The 22,883-nt window shown below is 44.3% G+C and overlaps 1 protein-coding gene across 2 annotated transcripts; it reads right to left on the bottom strand.

Annotated features, from left to right (window-relative positions):
• Window positions 1-28: 28 nt before the first annotated feature.
• LOC115112250 (hepatocyte nuclear factor 4-beta-like) lies at window positions 29-22,072 on the bottom strand. 2 transcript variants are annotated; one of them, XM_029639179.2, is made up of 10 exons: window positions 21,466-22,072; window positions 18,138-18,303; window positions 9,332-9,426; window positions 6,727-6,830; window positions 5,787-5,942; window positions 5,494-5,581; window positions 5,115-5,267; window positions 1,422-1,712; window positions 1,015-1,137; window positions 29-298 (listed from the first exon to the last, which is right to left on the bottom strand). In XM_029639179.2, exons 1-10 carry the CDS (start codon window positions 21,578-21,580, stop codon window positions 171-173), a joined length of 1,419 nt encoding a protein of 472 aa, XP_029495039.1. In that variant the 5' UTR covers window positions 21,581-22,072; the 3' UTR covers window positions 29-170. The 2 variants fall into 2 exon arrangements, with proteins under 2 accessions (XP_029495039.1, XP_029495040.1); XM_029639180.2 differs by having other exon boundaries at window positions 1,449-1,712.
• Between the last annotated feature and the right edge of the window lie 811 nt (window positions 22,073-22,883).

The following is a 22,883-nucleotide window of genomic DNA, read 5'->3' as shown; positions in this document are numbered from 1 at the left end:
GTTGTATTTCCTCGAAGTGGTTATTTAAAAAAAACATTTTACTCAAACCAAACGCGGATTAGATGTGTGTGTGTGTGTGTGTGTGTGTGTGTGTGTGTGTGCGCGTGCATGTTTAGACCACACAGCTTTTTTCTCCTCTGTATAGTAGCTGCTGCTGCTTGGTCTGCTTCTCAGAGGCAGGTGTGGACAGGAGCCATGGGCATGCTGTGGGCAGACTCTATGGGCATGTCTGCCCCCTCTCCATGTCTGTACACCTCAGTGCCAGTCTGTGTGGGCACCAGAGGCACCACTGGCAGAGCTGTTGGAGAGAGACAGGCATCAGACTGGCATTACACACACTGGCTTTTACTACAGGTCCGTAACAGTACTCTTTCAGGACGTTAAGTTACCATTGGTGAGCTAATCCCCTAAAAAGACACTAAGGTAGTAATTATAGGAATATTAATGATGGGAGACAGACATCAACATCCCTCAGGTGAGGTCAGAGCTGTAGGGACTGAGCCTGAAGACCAGGGCTGGTGAGAGGGCCCAGGTTCCTGTAAAGCGAGGCTGGGTTAGAGGGCCTGAAACAAGGGGAGCAGTCTGGGCCATGTGCCCCCTGTGGGGCCAGGCTGGCTCTGTGAGGGTGATAAAACACTGGGGACAGTGAGATCATTGTGTGTTATTCCTCTGTTTGACAGCGTGGGAGCATTACTCAGGTAGTCCTTTCCCACAGCTACTGTGGAGCACCATGAGGCTGGCGAGACAGACTTTTACTTAGGAGCACCATGCTGCTTGGTGTTGTGAGGAGATCTCAGTGAAGCAAACCTGTTGACTCAGTCTGGACACAGGTAGGAAACCAGCGTCTGAGGTTTCACGCACCTGCTGCACAGCTAAGTACAGGTGTGTGTGTGTGTGTGTATATAAAGGTGTCATGCAAGGTGACTATGATGTATTTGTTTGCTCTAGCTAGCTAATACATACTAGTACACAACATATATTTGCTTGTCCATAGACGCATTTTGGGGTACTCACAGCTAGGAACAGGTAGGATGACTGATGTGAAGTTGCTAGGCAACCCGACATGGCCTCCGAATAGGTCCTGAGACAAGGTGTGATCTTGGGGTTGGGGGAACGCCATTACATTTGAGTTAGGACCTGAGGAGGACCAGAGAAGAGAATAGCTGTATACTACTACACTGATCCAGTTACCATAAGAGCTCAAAGGTTACCCTCATTACGAATACTCTCAAGTCAGTAATGAGAGTTCACAATGAAGCAGTATGATAACAACATAAGAGAAGACACAATGCACAGTGGACAGATTAGATTGTGGGAATTGAAAGTTGACCTATTTTAGGTTTGAATTGTTATTGACCTCTGTTGTTGATCTGTAAGGCAACCCAGTGAGATTTAGTGGTATTCAGTTTGAGGGTTTTTACTGTAAGTATCTCCCCTCTGGAGTGTACCGTGCCCTGTGCGTTGTCTCAGGCCCCCAGTGGCCCCCTCCCCCAGCAGCATCTCCTGCAGCAGGCTGTCCACGCTGGGCTCCCCCAGGAGCCTGGCCAGCTGCAGGGTCTCCACCATCTGCCAGGCCACACTCTGCAGGGGGGTCAGCATCAGCAGCAGCTCTCCAAAACGCCCCCGCTGTTCACAGGTGGCCTCGTCCAGCAGCACCTGGGCCTGGAAACGCAGCCGACGCACTGTCTGAGGGGCCTCCAGCCCTGGGCAGTCTGAGAGACAGGGGGAGAGAGGTAGGGTTAATACTACACAGAGAGAGAGAGTCATCAATCTATACACAATACTCCATAATGACAAAGCAAAACAGGTTGAAGTCGGAAGTTTAAATACACTTCGGTTGGAGTCATTAAAACTTGTTTTTCAACCACTCCAAAAATTTCTTGTCAACAATCTACAGTTTTGGCAAGTCGGTTAGGACATCTACTTTGTACATGACACAAGTAATTTGTGCAGTTGCAAACTGTAGTCTGGCTTTTTTATGGCGGTTTTGGAGCAGTGGCTTCTTTCCTTGCTGAGCGGCCTATCAGGTTGTCGATATAGGACTCGTTTTACTGTGGATATAGATACTTTTGTACCCGTTTCCTCCAGGATCTTCATAAGGTCCTTTGCTGTTGTTCTGGGATTGATTTGCACTTTTCGCACCAAAGTACATTCATCTCTAGGAGACAGAACACGTCTCCTTCCTGAGCGGTATGAAGGCTGCGTGGTCCCATGGTGTTTATACTTGCGTGGTATTGTTTGTACAGATGAACGTGGTACCTTCAGGCATTTGAAAATTACTCTCAAGGATGGACCAGACTTGTGGAGATCTATAATTTTCTTCTGAGGCCTTGACTGATTTCTTTTGATTTTCCCATGATGTCAAGCAAAGAGGCACAGTTTGAAGGTAGGCCTTGAAATATATCCACATGTACACCTAATTCACTGTTTAAAGGCAGTCAACTTCGTGTATGTAAACTTGACACACTGGAATTGTGATACAGTGAAATATAAGTGAAATAATTTGTCTGTAAACAGTTGTTGGGTAAATTACAAAGTAGATGTCCTAACAGACTTGCCAAAACTATAGTTTGTTAACAAGAAATTTGTGGAGTGGTTGAAAAAGGAGTTTTAATGACTCCGACCTAAGTGTATGTAAACTTCCGACTTCAACTGTAGATAGATACTAATGGTAATGGCAATCAATAATCATTGAACAGCAGCATAATGGTAGTAATAAATCGAATCAATACTAATTTTAGCAGCAGCGTAGGTTTCAGGGGGAGCAGTAGTTGTTAGCCATTTAACAGTCTTATGGCCATGGGATGGAAGCTGTTTAGGAGTCTTTTGGTTTGAGCCTTGATGCAAAGGTATCGTCTGACGGACACGAGCATTGAGAACAGTCCATGTCTCGGGTGGCTGTAGTCTTTGGCAATTTTTCAGGCCTTTCTCAGAGACCGTGTGGCATGTACTGTCACACCCTTATCTGTTTCACCTGTCTTTGTGCTTGTCTCCACTCCCCGCCCAGGTGTCGTCCATCTTCCTCATTATCCCCAGTGTATTTATACCCGTGTTATCTGTTTGTCTGTTGCCAGTTTATTTTGTTCGTCAAGCCAACCAACGTTTTTCCCCCTGCTCCTGTCTGTTTCTAGTTCCTGTTTTTCTAGTTTGACCATTCTGCCTGCCCTGACCCTGACTGCCGTTTCTGGACCTTGTCACACCACCCTGAATTATTGACCTCTGCCTTCCCTGACCCCGAGACTGCCTGCCATTCTGTACCTTTTGGACTCTGATCTGGATTACTGATCTCTGCCTGCCCTTGACCTGTCGTTTTGCCTGCCCCCTGTTCTAGTTCTTGAGGGAGAGGTTGTAATCCTAGCACCACACTTCCAGGTCTCTGACCTCCTCCCTGTAGTCCGTCTCATGGCTGTTCGTGATCAGGCCTACCACCGTCGTGTCATCGGACAAACTTGACGATGGAGTTGGAGTCGTGCGTGGCCACGCAATCATGGGAGAACAGGGAGTATAAGCACACACCGCTGGTGGGCCCATGTGTTGAGGGTCTGCATGGCGGGTTAAGTAACAGTGGTCTGGGACTTCAAGTGGCGAAGGAGACGTGTTGATAGAAGTTGAGCATCACCTGTCTTAGTGATGCGGAATTAAAATCACTGGCAACAAGAAAAGCAGCCTCCGGGTGCATTGTTTTTTGCTTGTTTATAGTCTTGTACAGTTTGTCAAGTGCCAGCTTGATGTTGTTGTTGTCCTGAGGTGGAATATACCCGGAGTGTACAAAACATTAAAAACCTGCTCTTTCCATGACATAGACTGACCAGGTGAATCCAGGTGGAACCTATGGTCCCCTATTGATGTCACTTGTTAAATCCACTTCCATCAGTGCAACTCAATAGTAGGAAGGTGTTCTTAATGTTTTGTACACTTAGTGTATTCAGCAGTCATGATAACAGTTGTAGGTACACAAAGAGCCCAGGGCAGATGAATCGAAGTTGAAGTCAGAATTGAGGTTATTAACTATCGATCTGATGTCCAAAAGATTCCGTTGATCATAGGAAAATGATAAACGCCAAAAGAATCACAAAATAGAAAAGTTGGGTCAGAGCACGTAAGACAGCAGCCATACAGTACGGCGCCATCTTTACATAGAGTACATGAGAGACACATACATGTACAGTATGCTTATACTGAGAGACAGAGTGAAGCCACTGTGCGATTAACAATTCCTATAACACAGCCCTGAGACAGAGAGAATGGGAGATAAAGAGAGACAAATCCTCAAGCTGCGGCCCTATGAGAATAGAGAGAGATGGGATTGCTGTGGGGACATTATACAATATACTTCTTTACTAATTCCAGGACAGCGGAGTCAATCACCACCTTCCAGAGACACCTGAAACCCCACCTCTTTCAGGAATACCTAGGATAGGATAAAGTAATCCTTCTCACCCCCCCCCCCCTTAAAAGATTTAGATGCACTATTGTAAAGTGGCTGTTCCACTGGATGTCTTAAGGTGTACGCACCAATTTGTAAGTCGCTCTGGATAAGAGCGTCTGCTAAATGACTTAAATGTAAAATGTAAATGTAAATGTAATTGAAATGCATTATGTGTAATAAACTAAACTGAAATTATTAGAGAAAGGTTAGGTAAAGGTAGTAGGGCAGGGTCACACAGGACAGAGCTGAGCACACATGCGGTGTGTTTATTTCTGTAGGTAGTCAGTCATCTGTGTCAGACTTGGCCTGATGCTGCTGTGTACTGCTGTGCCAGTTTGGCCAGTCAGTCTGTCAGACCGGTGGCCTGGCTCTGCTGCTGTAATCACCACCTCAGGCCAGCAGGCTGTAAAGTCCAGCAGCCAGTCACCTCTCCCTGCCAAAACCTCGCCCAGATATGAATAGTTTCTTCCCAGAACACGATGAAACCAGACCGCCAGGCCAAGACAAACCAAGAGGGGGCCAAGGACAGAGCACAGAGAGAGCAGAGACAGTCCCAGGAGAGAACAACTGTGAAATAAAAAGATTCCTGGCGAAAGTCTCTTCCTTTGTCTGAGGACAGAGGAGAGGTGGGAAGAGGTAAGGAGGGGCAAGGGGGTGGCTGGTGGTGACCAAAGGACTGACTGACCAGGACTGAAGAAGACTATGGTTTTAAGGCAGGCAAACTCGCTGTCGGTGATGTCCAGCTCTCTCAGAGGCTTGACCAGCTCCTCCAGGATCCGGGCAGCCACCCTGGACACCTCCACCTCAGGACCGCTCACTGGGATCACAAAGTAATTACCTGCAAACACAATCCACATATGAAATACTTATAATATAAGTTAAGTAAAACTGTAAGTATAACTTTATACATTAGGTAAGTCTGCTTCCTTTATCAATATACACATATGGTAAAAGCAGCATAGCTTGTCGACATTACTAGTATCAAACATTGGGCAAATTATGTTTTCATTATATAACAAAGATGAGAGCACATCCCAGACTCAGCTGAGATCTACATATTTTACCCAGAAGGATAATGTCATTGTAAGGCAGGGAGCGTCGAGCCACCCCTAGGATGAGGTGTTCAGCAGAGTGGGCTCGTAACAGGGATACCTGCACACAGACAAGACACAGCACAGAGACAACACACAGCAGCCATTACACAGACAGCCCTCCCTGCAACGTGAGTATTCCAACAGCTAGTGATCCAAAACCCAACACAAAGACAGCTGGGCTGAATGTGACCGCCTGCTTAGACAGGTGCAGCTCACATGTTCATACAGACACATTAAGTAGGATAACATCCAAAGTTCCATACCCTGTCGTCAACGGGGAGGCTGCAGAACTCGGGGATGCGCTTGGCCCACTGCACCAGCAGGAGGAGCTGCTGCTTCATGGACTCACACACGTCCCCCACGAGCGCGATCTTCTTGGTGTTGATGTCACAGCTCATAGGGGAGGTCAGGGCTGGAAACTGAGAGTGGCACACAATAATGAGAGGTTCCATATTGGCCCTAGGTGTCAGTGTAATGTGAGAATGAAGAGAGGGTTGGAGGAGATGGATGGGGCAGGGTGCAGGGGTTAGATGATGGGTGCTTGGACAATCGTGAAGGGCAGAGCAAGCAGAGGCAGGTAGGGTATTGGGTGGGGGAAAGTTCACTTCAGAGAATGGTGGTAATAGAGAATATAAGGGTGTAAGATGAGAAATGGATTTTGGATGTGTGTTGTTGGTGGGTCTCTCTCTGGAACGATGCTGTTGGATGGTGATGAGAGCCCCTTCAGCACACAACTCACATTGAAGGAGACATTGCATGAAAACTTGACCCAAATGGAAAACAGCCTGGCCAAATTTTGTGGTTCATTTGTCAATCATCCAATTAATTTCTGCCGCATTCCTTTCGCATACAAAGAGGATATCTGGTTGTTATTATGTATTTGAAGCCAATTGAACGCTGGCACACAAGCCAAGCCCAGGCACTGCCATTACATAGGACTGCTGTGATCAGATGTGAGTCTCTCTGGGCAATTTGGCAATTTCTAAGAAGTAACTGAATCCAGTCTGCAGCTTGAATCTCCAGGGGACCTTAATGGCCGGCTGTCTAAAGTGCAGCCTGTATCCTCTCCATCTCTAGCCCTGCCACTGCTGTGTTTCTGAGAAACAGATAAGGGGCTCTACTCTGGGCTGTATGGGAAATGGAAGCCTCTGGAGCACTCTGTGGCTGTGAATAGGGAGAGGTTTTATAGTGACAGTCTCTTACCTGATGCATGCTGGCCTCTGCCTGTAACAGTACACTGATTGACAGAGTGCCCAACCCCTGTCCCTCTCCTCTGCGGCTGATGCGGTCCCGCTCGTTCTGCACAGCTGGAAATAAAAGAATAGGAGGGAGGGAGAGTCCCAGGATTTCTTGTGTTCACTGTTTTACTTGTACAAAGTATACTCAATGGAAGGGTAATGTTGTAATTATAGCATACACCTACACTGAACAAAAATCTAAATGCAACACGTAAGGTGTTGTTCCTATGTTTCATGAGCTGAAATATAAGATCCCAGGAAGTTCACACAAAAGCTTATTTCTCTCAAATATTGTGCACAAATTTGTTTACATCCCTGTTAGTGAGCATTTCTCCTTTGCCAAGATAATCCATTCACCTGACAGGTGTGGCATATCAAGAAGCTGATTAAACAGCATAATCGATTCATTACACAGGTGCACCTTGTGCTGAGGACAATAAAAGGCCACTTTAAAATGTGCAGTTTTATCACACAACACAATGTCACAGACGTCTCAAGTTGAGGAAGCGTGCAATTGGCATGCTGACTGCAGGAATGTCCACCAGAGCTGTTGGCAGAGAATTTAATGTTAATTTCTCTACCAACATTGTTTTAGAGAATTTGGTAGTACGTTCAACTGGCCTCACAACCGCAGACAACATGTATGGTGTCATGTGGGCGAGCGGTTTGCTGATGTCAACATTGTGAGTCCCCTATGATGGCGGTGGGGTTATGGTACGGACAGGCATAAGGTAGAATTCCATTTTATCGATGGCAATTTGAATGCACAGAGATAACGTGACAAGATCCTGAGGCCAATTGTGAGGCAATGTTTTTTGTTGGTATCTGTGACCAACAGATGCATACATGTATACCCAGGCATGTGAAATCCATAAATTAGGGCCTAATTAATTTATTTCAATTGACTACTTCCTTATATGCACTGTAACTCAGTAAAATCTTTGAAATTGTTGCATATTGCGTTAATAATTTTTGTTATACATTTAATTTTGAAACTCCTCTGTATTGAGACTATTTCAGTGCAAATTCAATTTCCAAATTCCCCATTGTATGAAAAGTAACATCTCTAATTTTGATTCTGCCAACATATTAAACCTGACTATGTAATTAGGCAAAGGAAGGCATGACAGGAGGCTGACAGTACAGGGCCTGATGATTGGGATTGTGTCTGACAGAGGAGACTCTCATAGTGACCTCTGTGCCTGTATCATTACAATGGATGACCTCAGCCTGATTTCAGTCTGCTCCACAAAGTCAGACAACAAGCCCCAGTCTGAGAGCAATCAGTCACCACAGCTGACCTCTCAGCAGCCAATCAGGACCCTATTAATCAAACTGGAGCTGCAGAGACAGAGAGAGACCTCTGCCTTGGAGACATGACCATGGGTGATTATGTCACAAATTAGTCCTCCACGGAGCATACGTGAAGTGATAGATTGAAAGTGGCTGTGGACATTCAGCAAGGAGAATAGGAGGAGTACAAATAATGATTGTCAAAAATGGTTTGTTAGAATTTGTTGTCCGGATTAATGTACAATTGAAAAACATTAAACCAAAGGCTTATACAAATTTTCAAAATGGCATGTTCTGATATTTTCTGGCAAAGCTTTGCTGTTTCTTAAATGCTAATTGATTGGTCTGCAAAATGAATATGGCAAATGTTTGAATCTTTCTCCCTGACTATCACTAAGGGGGCTCAGCTCAGCTTCAGTTTCTCTCTTACGTAAGATTCCTCTGGAATGAGGGCTCAGCAAAGAGAAGTATCTCTCTTGAAAAAGCCAGAGCAAATATTTGCCCATGCTCAGCCATGTTAATTATTCATGTGAGGAGCCATTCATGGATCCTCTAATCCAGTCTCTCTCTCTCCTGGTTATCTGCCGCAGCCAGTGGAAGATAAGGTCTACAGTGCACACTGCAAACAGCCACTCACTCAGTATTGCTCAAGAGAGCGGCATGTTGATCTTGTTGCATTTCCCTCACAGAGGCGAATACACTCTTAGAAAAAAGGGTTCCAAAAGGGTTCTTCAAAAGGAGAACCCTTTTGGGTTCCAAGAAGAGGGTTCTACCGGGGACCAAAAAGTGTTCTTCAAAGAGTTCTCCTATGGGATAGCCAAAGAACCCTTAAGTTCAAGATACCCCTGCACATCGACTCTGTACTGTTACCCCGTGTATTTATTCTACGTGTTATTAGCTTTCTAATATTCTGTTGTTTATGAAGCATGTGACAAATAAAATTTGGAATAGCACCTTGTAGACTATACCCCACTCACTACCCCTGCTTGAGCCTCCACTACCCACCCCCATCTGGCGTGCCTGCCAACCCCAATTCCCCCCTTGGCATTGGACATGGTTATGTAATGTGGGTAAATATTGTGATTTGTCAACTTGCATGTATGCTTATGGCTTTAAAAACAAAATGCTGTGTGTGTGTGTGTGTGTGTGTGCTGGTAGGCTTTAAAAATATATACTTTTAATTAATAATGTGGCAATTTATTGTGTAATTACTTTGTAGTGTGGTGCCATACAGTATGTAAAATCTATGTCATGATTGAACAAAAAAACTCGCTCACCTTCCTTTCTCATGCCTGCTCGGAAACATTTCCGAAGCCTGCAGTAACGGCATTGGTTCCTCTTGTCTTTGTCCACAACACATTGCCTGCTGAACCTGCCGACCACACACACACACACACTTCAATACAACAGTTGTAAGATTCTGTAACGCACAATCAGACACAAGTCTCACACTATGGGCTTCTGTAATTGTGATGGCGTCAGATCAGTGCTGTACAATTTCTGTGTTGTGGGCATACACATGTTCAGACAGGCTCCTAACACTTAGTTCCAGACATATAACCACCTTTCAATGAAACCTGCGAAATGACAACTCCTATAGTCTATACAGTGTGGTAAAATCGACTTCTCACATGTAAGAGAGGAAAACTCATCACACCATTGACTTGGAGTCTTCAACCACTGTATTAAGGTTATTTTCTCTTTGTCTGAACAAAACCCAGAGACTATGACACAGAAGTTGGCTTTCTATTCTTGGCCAATTCAACTCTCATACTTTTCACTTCACAATGGATGTGGTTGAGAACTGTACCACCAGAAAAAGTAATCAGTTATTGAGATGGGGGTTGAACACTGTAAAAGAAAGTACTTTACCAGAATTTCAGCTTTAAAAAAATGACCAGCTGCCCTAGTCGTTGGCAGTAAATTTGTCTCTGTGTTGTCATGTGGGTTGGAGGTGGACAATAGTGAGCATAATAATAATTCCAATGACCTGCAGTTCTAACAGAACCTTGGTGGTATCTCAAATGCAGTCTTCTGAGAATCCGTAGGCGAGCGAGTAAACTCCCACTACCATCTGTTCTTCTTGCTAACGTGCAATCAATGGGAAATAAAATTGATGACCTATGATTAAGATTATCCTAACAACGGGACATCAAAAACGGTAACATCTTATGATTCACCAAGACGTGGCTGAACGATGATACGGACAATATAGTGGTAGAAGGATTTTTCATGCATCGGCAGAACAGAGACGCTACCTCTGGTAAGACGAGGGGTGGGGGTGTGTGTCTTTGTTAATAACAGCTGGTGCGCAATGTCTAATATTAAAGTAGTCTCGAGGTATTTCTCACCTGAGGTAGAGTACCTTATGATAAGCTGTAGACCACACTATCTACCAGGAGAGTTCTCATCTGTGTTATTCGTAGCCGTCTATTTACCACCACAGAACGAAGCTGGCACTAAGACCGCTCTCAACCAAGTGAAAAAGGAAGAAGAAAATGCTCACCCAGAAGCGGCACTCCAAGTGACCGGGGACTTTAATGCAGGCAAGCTTAAATCAGTTACCATTTTTTTTACCAGCATGTCGCATGCGCAACCAGAGAAAGAAATTCCTAGACCACCTTTATGCCACACACAGAGATGCATACAAAGCTCTCCCCCGCCCTCCATTTGGCAAATCTGACCATAATTCTATCCTCCTGAGTCCTGCTTACAAGCAAAAGCAGGAAGTACCAGTGACTCAATCAATACGGAAGTGGTCAGATGATGTGGATGCTACACTAGAGGACTATTTTGCTAGCACAGCCTGGAATATGTTCTGGGATTCATCCAATGGCATTGAGGAGTACACCACCTCAGTCATCTGCTTCATCAATAAGTGCATCGACGACTTCATCCCCACAGTGACTGTACGTACATATCCCAACCAGAAGCCATGGATTACAGGCAACATCTGCATCGAGTTAAAGGCTAGAGTTGCCGCTTTCAAGGAGCAGGACTCTAACCCGGACGCTTATAATAAATCCCGCTATGCCCTCAGACAAGCAAAGTGTCAATACAGGATTAAGACTGAATCCTACTACACCGGCTCTGACGCTCGTCGGATGTGGCAGGGCTTGAAAACTATTACGGATGACAAAGGAAAACCCAGGCGTGAGCTGCCCAGTGAAGCAGACGAGCGAAATGCCTTTTATGCTCGCTTCGAGGCAAGCAACATTGAAGCTTACACGAGAGCAGGACGTGTACTCAAAGCATGTGTGGACCAACTGTCAGGTGTCTTCACTGAAATTTTCAACCTCTCCCTGACAGAGTCTGTAATACCTACATGTTTCAAGCAGACCACCGTAGTCCCTGTGCCCAAGGAAGTGAAGGTAACCTGCCGAAATGATGACCACCCCACCAGCGTGTCCAGAGATGCAACCACTCTTATCATCACTCAGTGCCTGGGCTTACCTCCACTGTACCCACACCACACCCCTGTCTGCACATTATGCCCTGAATCTATTCTACCACGGCCAGAAATCTGCTCCTTTTATTCTCTGTCCCCAACGCACTAGACGACCAGTTTTGATAGCCTTTAGCCGTACCCTCATCCTACTCCTCCTCTGTTCCTCAGGTGATGTGGCGGTTAACCCAGGCCCTGCATGTTCCCAGGCACTCTCATTTGTTGACTTCTGTAATCGGAAAATCCTTGGTTTCATGCATGTTAACATCAGAAGCCTCCTCCCTAAGTTTGTTTTACTCACTGCTTTAGCACACTCCGCCAACCCTGATGTCCTTACCGTGTCTGAATCCTGGCTTAGGTAGGCCACCAACAATTCTGAGATTTCCATAACCAACTACAACATTTTCTGTCAAGATAGAACTGCCAAAAGGGGAGGAGTTGCAATCTACTGCAGAGATAGCTTGCAAAGTTGTCATACTTTCCAGGTCTATGCCCAAACAGTTTGAGCTTCTAATTTTAAAATGAATCTCTCCAGAAATATGTCTCTCACTGTTGCAGCCTGTTATAGACACCCCTCAGCTCCCAGCTGTGCCCTGGACACCATATGTGAATTGTTTGCCCCTCATCCATCTTCAGACTTCGTTCTGTTAGGTGACCTAAACTGGGATATGCTTAACACCCCAGCACTACCACAATCTAAACAAGATGCCCTCAATCTCACACAAATTATCAAGGAACCCACCAGGTACCACCCTAAATCCGTAAACATGGGCACCCTCATAGATATTATCCTGACCAACTTGCCCTCCAAATACACCTCTGCTGTTTTCAATCTGGATCTCAGCAATCACTGCCTCATTGCCTGCATCCGCTATGGGTCCGCTGTCAAAACGACCACCCCTCATCACTGTCAAACGCCCCCTAAAACACTTCTGCGAGCAGGCCTTTCTAATCGACCTGGCCCGGGTATCCTGGAAGGATATTGACCTCATCCCGTCAGTCGAGGATGCCTGGTCATTCTTTAAAACTACCATCATCATCTTAAATTAGCATGCCCCTTTCAAAAAATGTAGAACTAAGAACAGATATAGCCCTTGGTTCACTACAGACCTGACTGCTCTTGACCAGCACAAAAACATCCTGTGGCGGACTGCAATAGCATCGAATAGTCCCCACGATATGCAACTGTTCAGGAACCAACACACAGTCAGGCTAGCTTATTCAAACAGAAATTTGCATTACTTACCATTTCGAATCCCACCGTACTTTCTCCGCTGTGCAATCCGGTTTTCGAGCTGGTCACGGGTGCACCTCAGCCACGCTCAAGGTACTAAACGATATCATAACCACCATCGATAAAAGACTGTACTGTGCAGCAGTCTTCGTCGACCTGGCCAAGGCTTTCGACTCTGTCAATCACAGTATTCTTATCGGCAGATTCAATAGCCTTGGTTTCTCAAATGACTGCCTCGCCTGGTTCACCAACTACTTCGCAGACAGAGTTCAGTGTGTCAAATCGGAGGGCTTATTGTTCGGCCTTCTGGCAGTCTCTATGTGGGTACCACAGGGTTCAATTCTCGGGCCGACTTTTCTCTGTATATATCAACGATGTTGCTCTGCTGCGGGTGATTCCCTGATCCACCTCTACACAGACGACACCATTCTGTATACATCTGGCCCTTCTTTGGACACTAACCTCCAAACGAGCTTCAATGCCATGCAACACTCCTTCTGTGGCCTCCAACTGCTCTAAAACGCTAGTGAAACCAGATGCATGCTTTTCAACCGTTCGCTGCGCGCACCTGCCCGTCCGACTAGCATCACTACTCTGGACGGTTCTGACATAGAATGTGGACAACTACAAATACCTAGGTGTAGACTGTAAACTCTCCTTCCAGACACATATCAAACATCTCCAATCCATTTCGCAACAAAGCATCCTTCACTCACGCCGCCAAACTTATCCTAGTAAAACTGGCTATCCTACCGATCCTCGACTTCGGCGATGTCATCTACAAAATAGCTTCCAATACTCTACTCAGCAAACTGGATGTTGTCTATCACAGTGCCATCCGTTTTGTTACCAAATCCCCTTATACCACCCACCACTGCGACCTGTATGCTTTAGTCGGCTGGCCCTCGCTACATATTCGTCGCCAGACCCACTGGCTCCAGGTCATCTATAAGTCTATGCTAGGTAACGCTCCGCCTTATCTCAGCTCACTGGTCATGATAACATCCACCCATAGCACGCGCTCCAGCAGGTATATCTCACTGGTCATCCCCAAAGCCAACACCTACTTTGGCCTCCTTTCCTTCCAATTCTCTACTGCCAATGACTGGAACAAATGGCAAAAATTGCAGAAATTGGAGACTTATATTTCCCTTACTAATTTTAAAAATAGCCCACCCATAGCCCACCCAATCTACCTACCTCATCCCCATATTGTTTTTATTTACTTTTCTGCTCTTTTGCACACCAGTATCACTACTTGCCCATCATCATCTGCTCATCTATCACTCCAGTTTTAGTCTGCTAAATTGTAATTACTTCGCTACTATGGCCTATTTATTGCATTACCTCACGCCATTTGCACACTGTATATAGACTCTTTTCTCTACTGTGTTATTGACTGTACACTTGTTTATTCCACATGTAACTGTGGTATTGTTTGTGTCGCACTGCTTTGCTTTATCTTGGCCAGGTCTCAGTTGTAAATGAGAACTTGTTCTCAACTAGCCTACCTGGTTAAATAAAGGTGAAATATGTATATGTTTAAAACACTGTGGCACTCATGTCGGTAGCCATGAAGTGCTTTTAAAGGCTGGTCATGGCTCACAACAGCATCCTCCCGGACACCCTAGACCCACTCCAATTCGCATACCGCCCCAACAGATACACAGATGACGCAATCTCAATCACACTCCACACTGCACTTTCTCACCTGGACAAAAGGAACACCTATGTGAGAATGTAGTTCATTGACTACAGCTCAGCGTTCAACAACATAGTGCCCGTGAAGCTCATCACCTACCTCAGGACCCTGGGACTAAACACCTCCCTCTGCAACTGGATCCTGGACTTCCTGACAGGCCACCCCCAAGTGGTAAGAGTAGGCAACAACACATCTGCCACGCTGATCCTTAACACTGGGGCCCCTCAGGGGTGTGTACTTAGTCCCCTCTTGTATTCCCTGTTCACCCACAACTGCGTGGCTAAACACGACTCTAACACCATCATTAAGTTTGCTGACGACAACAGTGGTAAGTCTGATCACCGACAACGACGGCCTATAGGAAGGAGGTCAGAGAACTGGCAGTGTGGTGCCAGGACAACAACCTCTCCCTCAATGTGAGCAAGACAAAGGAGCTGATCGTGGACTACAGGAAAAGGCAGGCCGAACAGGCCCCCATTAACGTCGACCGGGCTGTATCACCAACGAACTATCATGGTCCAAACATACCAAGACAGTCATGAAGCGGGCACAACAAAACCTTTTCCCCCTCAGGAGAGTGAAAAGATTTGGCATGGGTCCCCAGATCCTCAAAAGGTTCTACAGCTGCACCATCGATAGCATCCTGACCGGTTGCATCACCGTCTGGTATGGCAACTTCTCGGCATCTGACCGTAAGGCACTACAGAGGGTAGTGCGAACGGCCCAGAACTCCACTGGGGCCAAGCTTTCTGCCGTTCAGGACCTATACAATAAGCGGTGTCAGGGGAAAGCCCATAAAATTGTCAGGGACTCCAGTCACCCAAGTTATGGACTGTTTTCTCTGCTACCGCACGGCAAGCGGTACCGGAGCACCAAGTCTAGGACCAAAAGGCTCCTCAACAGCTTCTACCCCCAAGCCATAAGACTGCTGAACAATTAATAAAATCGCCACTGGACAATTTACATTGACCACCCTCCCTTTTGGACACTGCTGCTACTCGCTGTTTATTATCTGTGCATAGTCACTTCACCCCCACCTACATGTACAGATTACCTCAATTAACCTGTACCCCCGCACACTGACTCGATGCCGGTGCCCCCTGTATATAGCCCCGTAATTGTTATTCTTAGTGTTACTTTTTATTTGAGTCTACTTGGTAAATATTTTCTTAACTCTTCTTGAACTGCACTCTTGGTTAAGGGCTTGTATGTAAGCATTTCACGGTAAAGTCTACACTTGCTGTATTCGGTGCATGTGACAAATAAAGTTTGATTTGAAAGGACACCCTATTTCCCCATTTAGTCTCAGGTCAAAAGTAGCGCATTAAATGGGGATCCAGCCTGGTCTCAGACTAGACGTAACAGAGTAATTGTAAATCCGGGACACTGAAATTAGTATGATACAGTATGTTACATTTGGTATGCTTACATAAGACAGATGGTTACTTAAAGTAGGGTGGTTGGTCGAGGTGTATGGGTGGGTGTATAACGCAAACGACTAGAAACCAATAGATTGCGAGTTTGAGTCTCATCACAGACAACTTTATCATTTGAGCTAATTAGCAACTGTAACTACTTACTACTTTTTAGCTACTTTGCAACTACTTAGCATGTTAGTGAACCCTTCCCGTAACCCTTTCTGCTAACATTCCCCCTAACCTTCATCCTTTTAGCTAACCCTTCCCCTAAACCTAGCCCTTTAACCTAGTCCTAAACTTAACCACCAAGTTGTAATTGGCCCGTGCAACCCAAGGCTTGATATCAGCATAAACAGAAACCCTCTTAAACCTAACCACCAACCCCTAGCTTATGCTAACGTTAGCCACCTAGCCACCATAACATCTCATATATTTAGCAAATTCGTAACATATTGCACGTTTTGCAAATTCGTAACATGTAATATGAATTGTAATTCGTAACATATAATACTAAATGGGTGATGGACATCCACAAATGAATACATACAGTTGAAGTTGGAAGTTTACATACACTTAGGTTGGAGTCATTAAAACTCGTTTTTCAACCACTCCACAAATTTCTTGTTAACAAACTATAGTTTTGGCAAGTCGGTTAGGACATCTACTTTGTGCATGACACAAGTAATTTTTCCAACAACTGTTTACAGACAGATTATTTCACTGTATCACAATTCCAGTGGGTCAGATGTTTACATACACTAAGATAACTGTACCATTAAACATTTTGGAAAATTCCAGAAAAGGATGTCATGGCTTTAGAAGCTCCTGAAAGGCTAATTGACATAATTTGAATCAATTGGAGGTGTACCTGTGGATGTATTTCAAGGCTTACCTTCTAGCAGTAGACCTCCATAAATCTGGTTCATCCTTGGGAGCAATTTCCAAATGCCTGAAGGTACCACGTTCATCTGTCCAAACAATAGTACGCAAGTATAAACACCATGGGACCACGCAACTGTCATACCGCTTAGGAAGGAGACGCGTTCTGTCTCCAAGAAATGAACATACTTTGGTGCGAAAAGTGAAAATCAATCCCAGAACAACAGCAAAGGACCTTGTGAAGATGCTGGAGGAAACAGGTACAAACGTATCTATATCCACAGTAAAACATGAAATGCCGCTCAGCAAGGAAGAAGCCACTGCTCCAAAACTGCCATAAAAAAGCCAGACTACAGTTTGCAACTGCACATGGGGACAAAGATCGTATTTTTTGGAGAAATGTCCTCTGGTCTGATGAAACAAAAATAGAACTGTTTGGCCATAATGACCATTGTTATGTTTGGAGGAAAAAGGGGGAGGCTTGCAAGCCGGAGAACACCAACCATGAAGCACGGGGGTGGCAGCATCATGTTGTGGGGGTGCTTTGCTGCAGGAGGGACTTGTGCACTTCACAAAATAGATGGCATCATGAGGGCGGAAAATTATGTGGATATATTGAAGCAACATCTCAAGACATCAGTCAGGAAGTTAAAGCTTGGTCGCAAATGGGTCTTCCAAATGGACAATGACCCCAAGCATACTTCCAAAGTTATGGCAAAATGGCTTAAAGACAAAGTCAAGGTATTGGAGTGGCCATCAGAAAGCCCTGACCTCAATCCCATAGACAATTTGTGGGCAGAACTGAAAATGCATGTGAGCAAGGAGGCCTACAAACCTGACTCAGTTACACCAGCTCTGTCAGGAGGAAAGGGACAAAATTCACCCAACTTATTGTGGAAAGCTTGTTGAAGGCTACTCGAAACGTTTGACCCAAGTTAAACAATTTAAAAGCAATGCTACCAAATACTAATTTAGTGTATGCAAACTTCTGACCCACTGGGAATGTCAGAAATAAAAGCTGAAATAAATCATTCTCTCTATTATTCTGACATGTCACATTCTTAAAATAAAGTGGTGATCCTAACTAACCTAAGACAGGACATTTTTACTAGGATTAAAATGTCAGGAATTGTGAAAAACTGAGTTTAAATATATTTGGCTAAGGTGTATGTATGTAAACTTCCAACTTCAACTGTACCATAGGAACCGAACCGTAACATATCATATTAAATGGAGTGCTGCGGATTTATTTACAGAATAATACGAAATGCTCTGAGAACAGGTTGGATCAGATAAAAAAAATATAAAAAATATTTAAAAACAAAATAGGGCAATATATTGTGAATAGGGTGTCATTTGAGATGTAGTCCTCTTTTTCAGTGACTTGTGAGGTGATGAGTCTCACCTGCAGGTGTAGGCGTGGTTCTTCCTGACGCTCCTCCTGAAGAAGCCCTTGCAGCCGTCACAGCTGGAAGCACCGTAGTGTTTACCTGTGGCCCTGTCTGCACATATGGAACACACGCTCCCATTGGTCTGTGGCAGCAGAGGGGCAGGCTCCGGCATCATCAACTCTGTCAGTCAATCACAAGAAAATGATTGAGATTCATACACTACAGCACACTGGAGGTCTGGTGTGTAGCTACTGCATGTGTTCAATTCACTCTTGACACTTGGGGAGAGACATGCGAGGATATATATTACTGATGACCTCAGGCTAACATTAGAAAGCTTTGGAGATGCACAATGGAATAGGGTCTTGTAGGACACTGTTCTACTTTTACAGAGCGCCCCCCCATTGCTGATGAATAAGTAAACATCTCTGAGCCTTGCTAATAAGCCCCAACAGTGTCTGCAGAGAGCGGATCACTCAGCTGAGAGATTGTCAACACTGTGACAGCAGATAAGCACGATTACAGAGCGAATAATTAATCAACGCCATCATCAGCTAAGGTGATTAATGAATCCCTGTTCATTCCACCTCTGAAGGGTAATAACCTTGTGCTGCACATAAAAACACAACTTTCAAAGGCAGAAATGTGTTGATTGTGAGCTTATAGGGCTGTAAGAACAATGGCAGATTTGTGTTGTTCCCCAGGTCTGATGAGGTTTGGAGGGGGTAATAAAAGCAGGGTTATAGGTAGAGATATCACTGCTGTATGTTACTGCCAGACTCACAGGCCCTCAGAGGACCACTGCTGCTTATTACTCAGAGGAAGAGGAAACTCTCCATTTAATTAAAGCAGATTCAGGTCAGTGGCAAAGACAAGTCCACTGGCTAATTTTACACTGGGAGCTCAATTTTAATTCAATCTCCCTCAGTGTTGCTCTAAATTGTGTCCTGTCAGTGTTCGATCGCTGCAGGATTTTCTCTCTTAAAACCACTGACCGTCAACTATACTTTGTTGGTGTAGTGTTTGTGCAGTCACAGGGACAATGCCTCCAGGCTGTAATGGATTTCAATTGCACACTTAGAGTTGGGAGACTGAGCAGCCAGGGATAACAATTTAACATGGAGAATGCTTTCTGTGGTCAAAGATCAGTTCGATTGAATTAAGAGATTAGAATACATCTGCCAAACAGCTATCTGCCTTGGAGAGCAGTCTGCTGGTAAAGCATCTCCTTAAAAGTGCCAAAGAAAGGACCTGATTCAGCAGAACAGACTCCTAATGATGATAATGATACATTCAAATGAGATTATAAGGGAAAGCAGAAGAGGGAGGTCTTTAGATCACGCTCAGTATTGCCGGGAGTAATGACCGTTGTATTCACAGCATTTTGTGGAATGAGAGCTGATGTCATTGTATCCATGCCATGAGAAAATGGTCTTACAAATTCCTGTGTGCATGAGAGCTACAGTGGCAAGAAAAAAATATGTGAATCCTTTGGAATTACCTGGATTTCTGCATAAATTAGTCATACAATTTGATCTGATCTTCATCTTAGGTCACAACAATAGACAAACAGTGTGCTTAAACTAATAACACACAAGTTATTGTATTTTTCTTGTCTATATTGAATACATAATTTAACATGCACAGTGTAGGGTGGGAAAAGTATGTGAAACCCTAGGCTAATGACTTCTCCAAAAGCTCATTTAAGTCAGGAGTCAGCTAAACTGGAGTACAAACAAAGAGATGAGATTGGAGATGATGGTTAAAGCTGCCCTACCCTAAAAAAAAAAAAAACTCAAATTTGAGTTTGCTATTCACAAAAAGCATTGCCTGATGTGAACCATGCCTTGAACAAAAGAGATCTCAGAAGACCTAAGATTAAGAATTGTTGACTTGCATAAAGCTGGAAAGGGTTACAAAAGTATCTCTAAAAGCCTTGATGTTCATCAGTCCACGGTAAGACAAATTGTCTGTAAATGGAGCAAGTTCAGCACTGTTGCTACTCTCCCTAGGAGTGGCCGTCCTGCAAAGATGACTGCAAGAGCACAGTGCAGAATGCTCAATGAGGTTAAGAATCCTGGTGTCACCTAAAGACTTACAGAAATCTCTGGAACGTGCTAACGTCTCTGTTGACTTGTCCATGATACGTAATTCACTAAACAAGAATGTTGTTCATGGGAGGACACTTCGGAAGAAGCCACTGCTGTCCAAATACAACATTGCTGCACGTCGGAAGTTCGCAAAATAACACCTGGATTTTCCACAGCCCTTCTGGCAAAATATTCTGTGGACAGATTAAGCTAAAGTTGAGTTGTTTGGAAGGAACACACAACACTGTGTGGAGAAAAAAAAAGGCACATCACACCAACATCAAAACCGCATCCCAACTGTAAAGTATGGTGGAGGGAGCATCATGGTTTGGGGCTGCTTTGCTGCCTCAGGGCCTGGACAGCTTGCTATCATCGACGGAAAAATGAATTCCCAAGTTTTCAGAATACAAGGCTGTCTGTCTGCCAATTGAAGCTCAACAGAAGTTGGGTGATGCAACAGGACAACGACCCAAAACACAGAAGTAAATCAACAATAGAATGGCTTCAACAGAAGAAAATATGCCTTCTGGAGTGGCCCAGTCAGAGTCCTGACCTCAACCCGATTTAAAATGCTGTGGCAAGACCTCGAGTGGTTCACACCAGACATCCTAAGAATATTGCTGAACTGAAAGTTTTGTAAAGATGAATGGTCCAAAATTTCTCCAGACCATTGTGCAGGTCTGATCCGCAACTACAGAAAATTTTTGGTTGAGTTCATTGCTGCCAAAGGAGGGTCAACCAGTTATTAAATCCAAGGGTTCACATACTTTTCCCACTCTGCACTGTGAATGTTTACACGGTGTATTCAATAAAGACATGAAAACGTATAATTGTTTGTGTGTTATTAGTTTAAGCAGACTGTGTTTGTCTATTGTTGTGTCTCAGATCAAATGTAATGACCAATCTATGCAGAAATCCAGGTAATTCCAAAGGGTTCACATACTTTTTCTTGCCACAGTACATTGTAAAGTGCTGAGAGTACTTTTTAAAACCATGTTCTTCCAAGGGCACTGTGTCTTATGCAAGCCCCCCCCCCCATCTGAATGGAAAGAACAGGTTTTAAAAAGTTACCAAGATCTACTCATGAATTTGAACCTATAAAAATGAATGGATATTCAATTTTTTAATTATTTGAATGTCCTTTGAATATCATATAAACCCCCTCAAATGTCAGACCAGTGTTTTGGTAATGTTGTGCACCAGTCTATGAGTGAAAGACAGACAGGTAAAGGTGTCATTATACCAGACGTACCTGTCTCTACAGGAAACACCCTAAGGTTGTCAAACTCCAGCATGGTGTAGGAAGGATCAAGGGTGGTGCTGTAGTCTGTGGAGTCCAGATGCAGCACATTCCCTGACAGCTTCATGGTTCTGGTCACTGCTTCAGGAGGCCACACTAGGCCCAAATAAAAGTCTGATTTATATGAGCAAAGGAACCAGAACAGGCTGCTGCACGACCTTCCTCTTCAGTTCACCACTCTGTTCCAAAATTACCCACTATTTCAGCGCAATCACTTAATTCCTCTGTGTCTTCCTGATTGTCTAGCTCAGGTAAATCAATGTGTTGTCATTCTGTGTGACGCTGCTATTCCTCCACTCGTCACAGGCCTCCAAAGTCCTGGTTCCTGTCCTGATGTTTTCCTTGGCCCAGTGAATCATGTGTACCTTTTAGATTCTTCCTTTTCTCATCCCAGTATTCCTGGCAGGCAATTCTTACTCAGGTTGTATAACAGAACAAGTTATCCAGTATGTATTTAGCTGGTAGCTAATGTTCCAGATCAGTGTGACAGATCCCAAACGGCCTTCTAAAGGAGGGAAATAGAGAGACACTGAGATTTGGCCCACTGTTTGTTTGCGACTCTCTTATCAGAGTAGAGTATAATAAAGGTGAGGGTTCAGATGTAGGCAGGTAAACATGACTCACTGGGAAGAGAAAAAAAACAGCCAAAACAGTCAAGGAGCTACCTTATCTTAATCACTTTTACAGCTGAGGAAAAAAGGACAGCAAAAACTAAAGTATATGACCAGATCAAAGGTCATCATTACAGTGTGTTATCAGTTACTGCAGGTCAGTTGAAAATTCAAGGTATTTCAGTACCGCTGATCAATGTTTGATATTTGTAATTTCAGTAGAGTTCTATGGACAAAAGATGCCCGATTCTCAAGTTTGAGTATTATTGTAACTGGATGGGAGAGTGCCATATTTCACCACTGGGGGCAGAGTTTGCTAGTTCAACCGGTCTGCACTCTACTCTGTTTTACAACGGGGAGGGGCTTCTTTCTTCACCTTTGCCCATGTGGGGAGCATGCCATCAGCTGCTTGGAGGTATTGATCAGAGGTAGAGTGATAACGTGTTTGCAAATAAAACTATACCTCCCCTGGCCCCTTCATACAGATAGTGAGTGAATGCACTGTAGATAACCTCTCTGACTTGTCTACATAAACCACAGGTTCAAAGCAGTGGAGTGTCATCTATGTCAAGCTACAATATAGTGAAATTAGCATCTTCACAAAGACACTTTGTGGTCTATCTACTGTTCTAGTAATGGAGTAACAATAATATAAAGCACCATATTAACAATCATATCATATTGTTTTTAGATTAGGAAAAAAATGCCTATTGAGTTCATAATGTGAAACAAAGCAGTGAACAGTAAAGTCCAACATGT

The sequence above is a fragment of the Oncorhynchus nerka genome, linkage group LG27 (assembly GCF_034236695.1).
Source record: "Oncorhynchus nerka isolate Pitt River linkage group LG27, Oner_Uvic_2.0, whole genome shotgun sequence".
Classification (NCBI taxonomy): Eukaryota; Metazoa; Chordata; class Actinopteri; order Salmoniformes; family Salmonidae; genus Oncorhynchus; species Oncorhynchus nerka.
The sequence above is the reverse complement of the archived record's forward strand: the minus strand, read 5'-3'. Positions and strand labels throughout refer to the sequence as shown.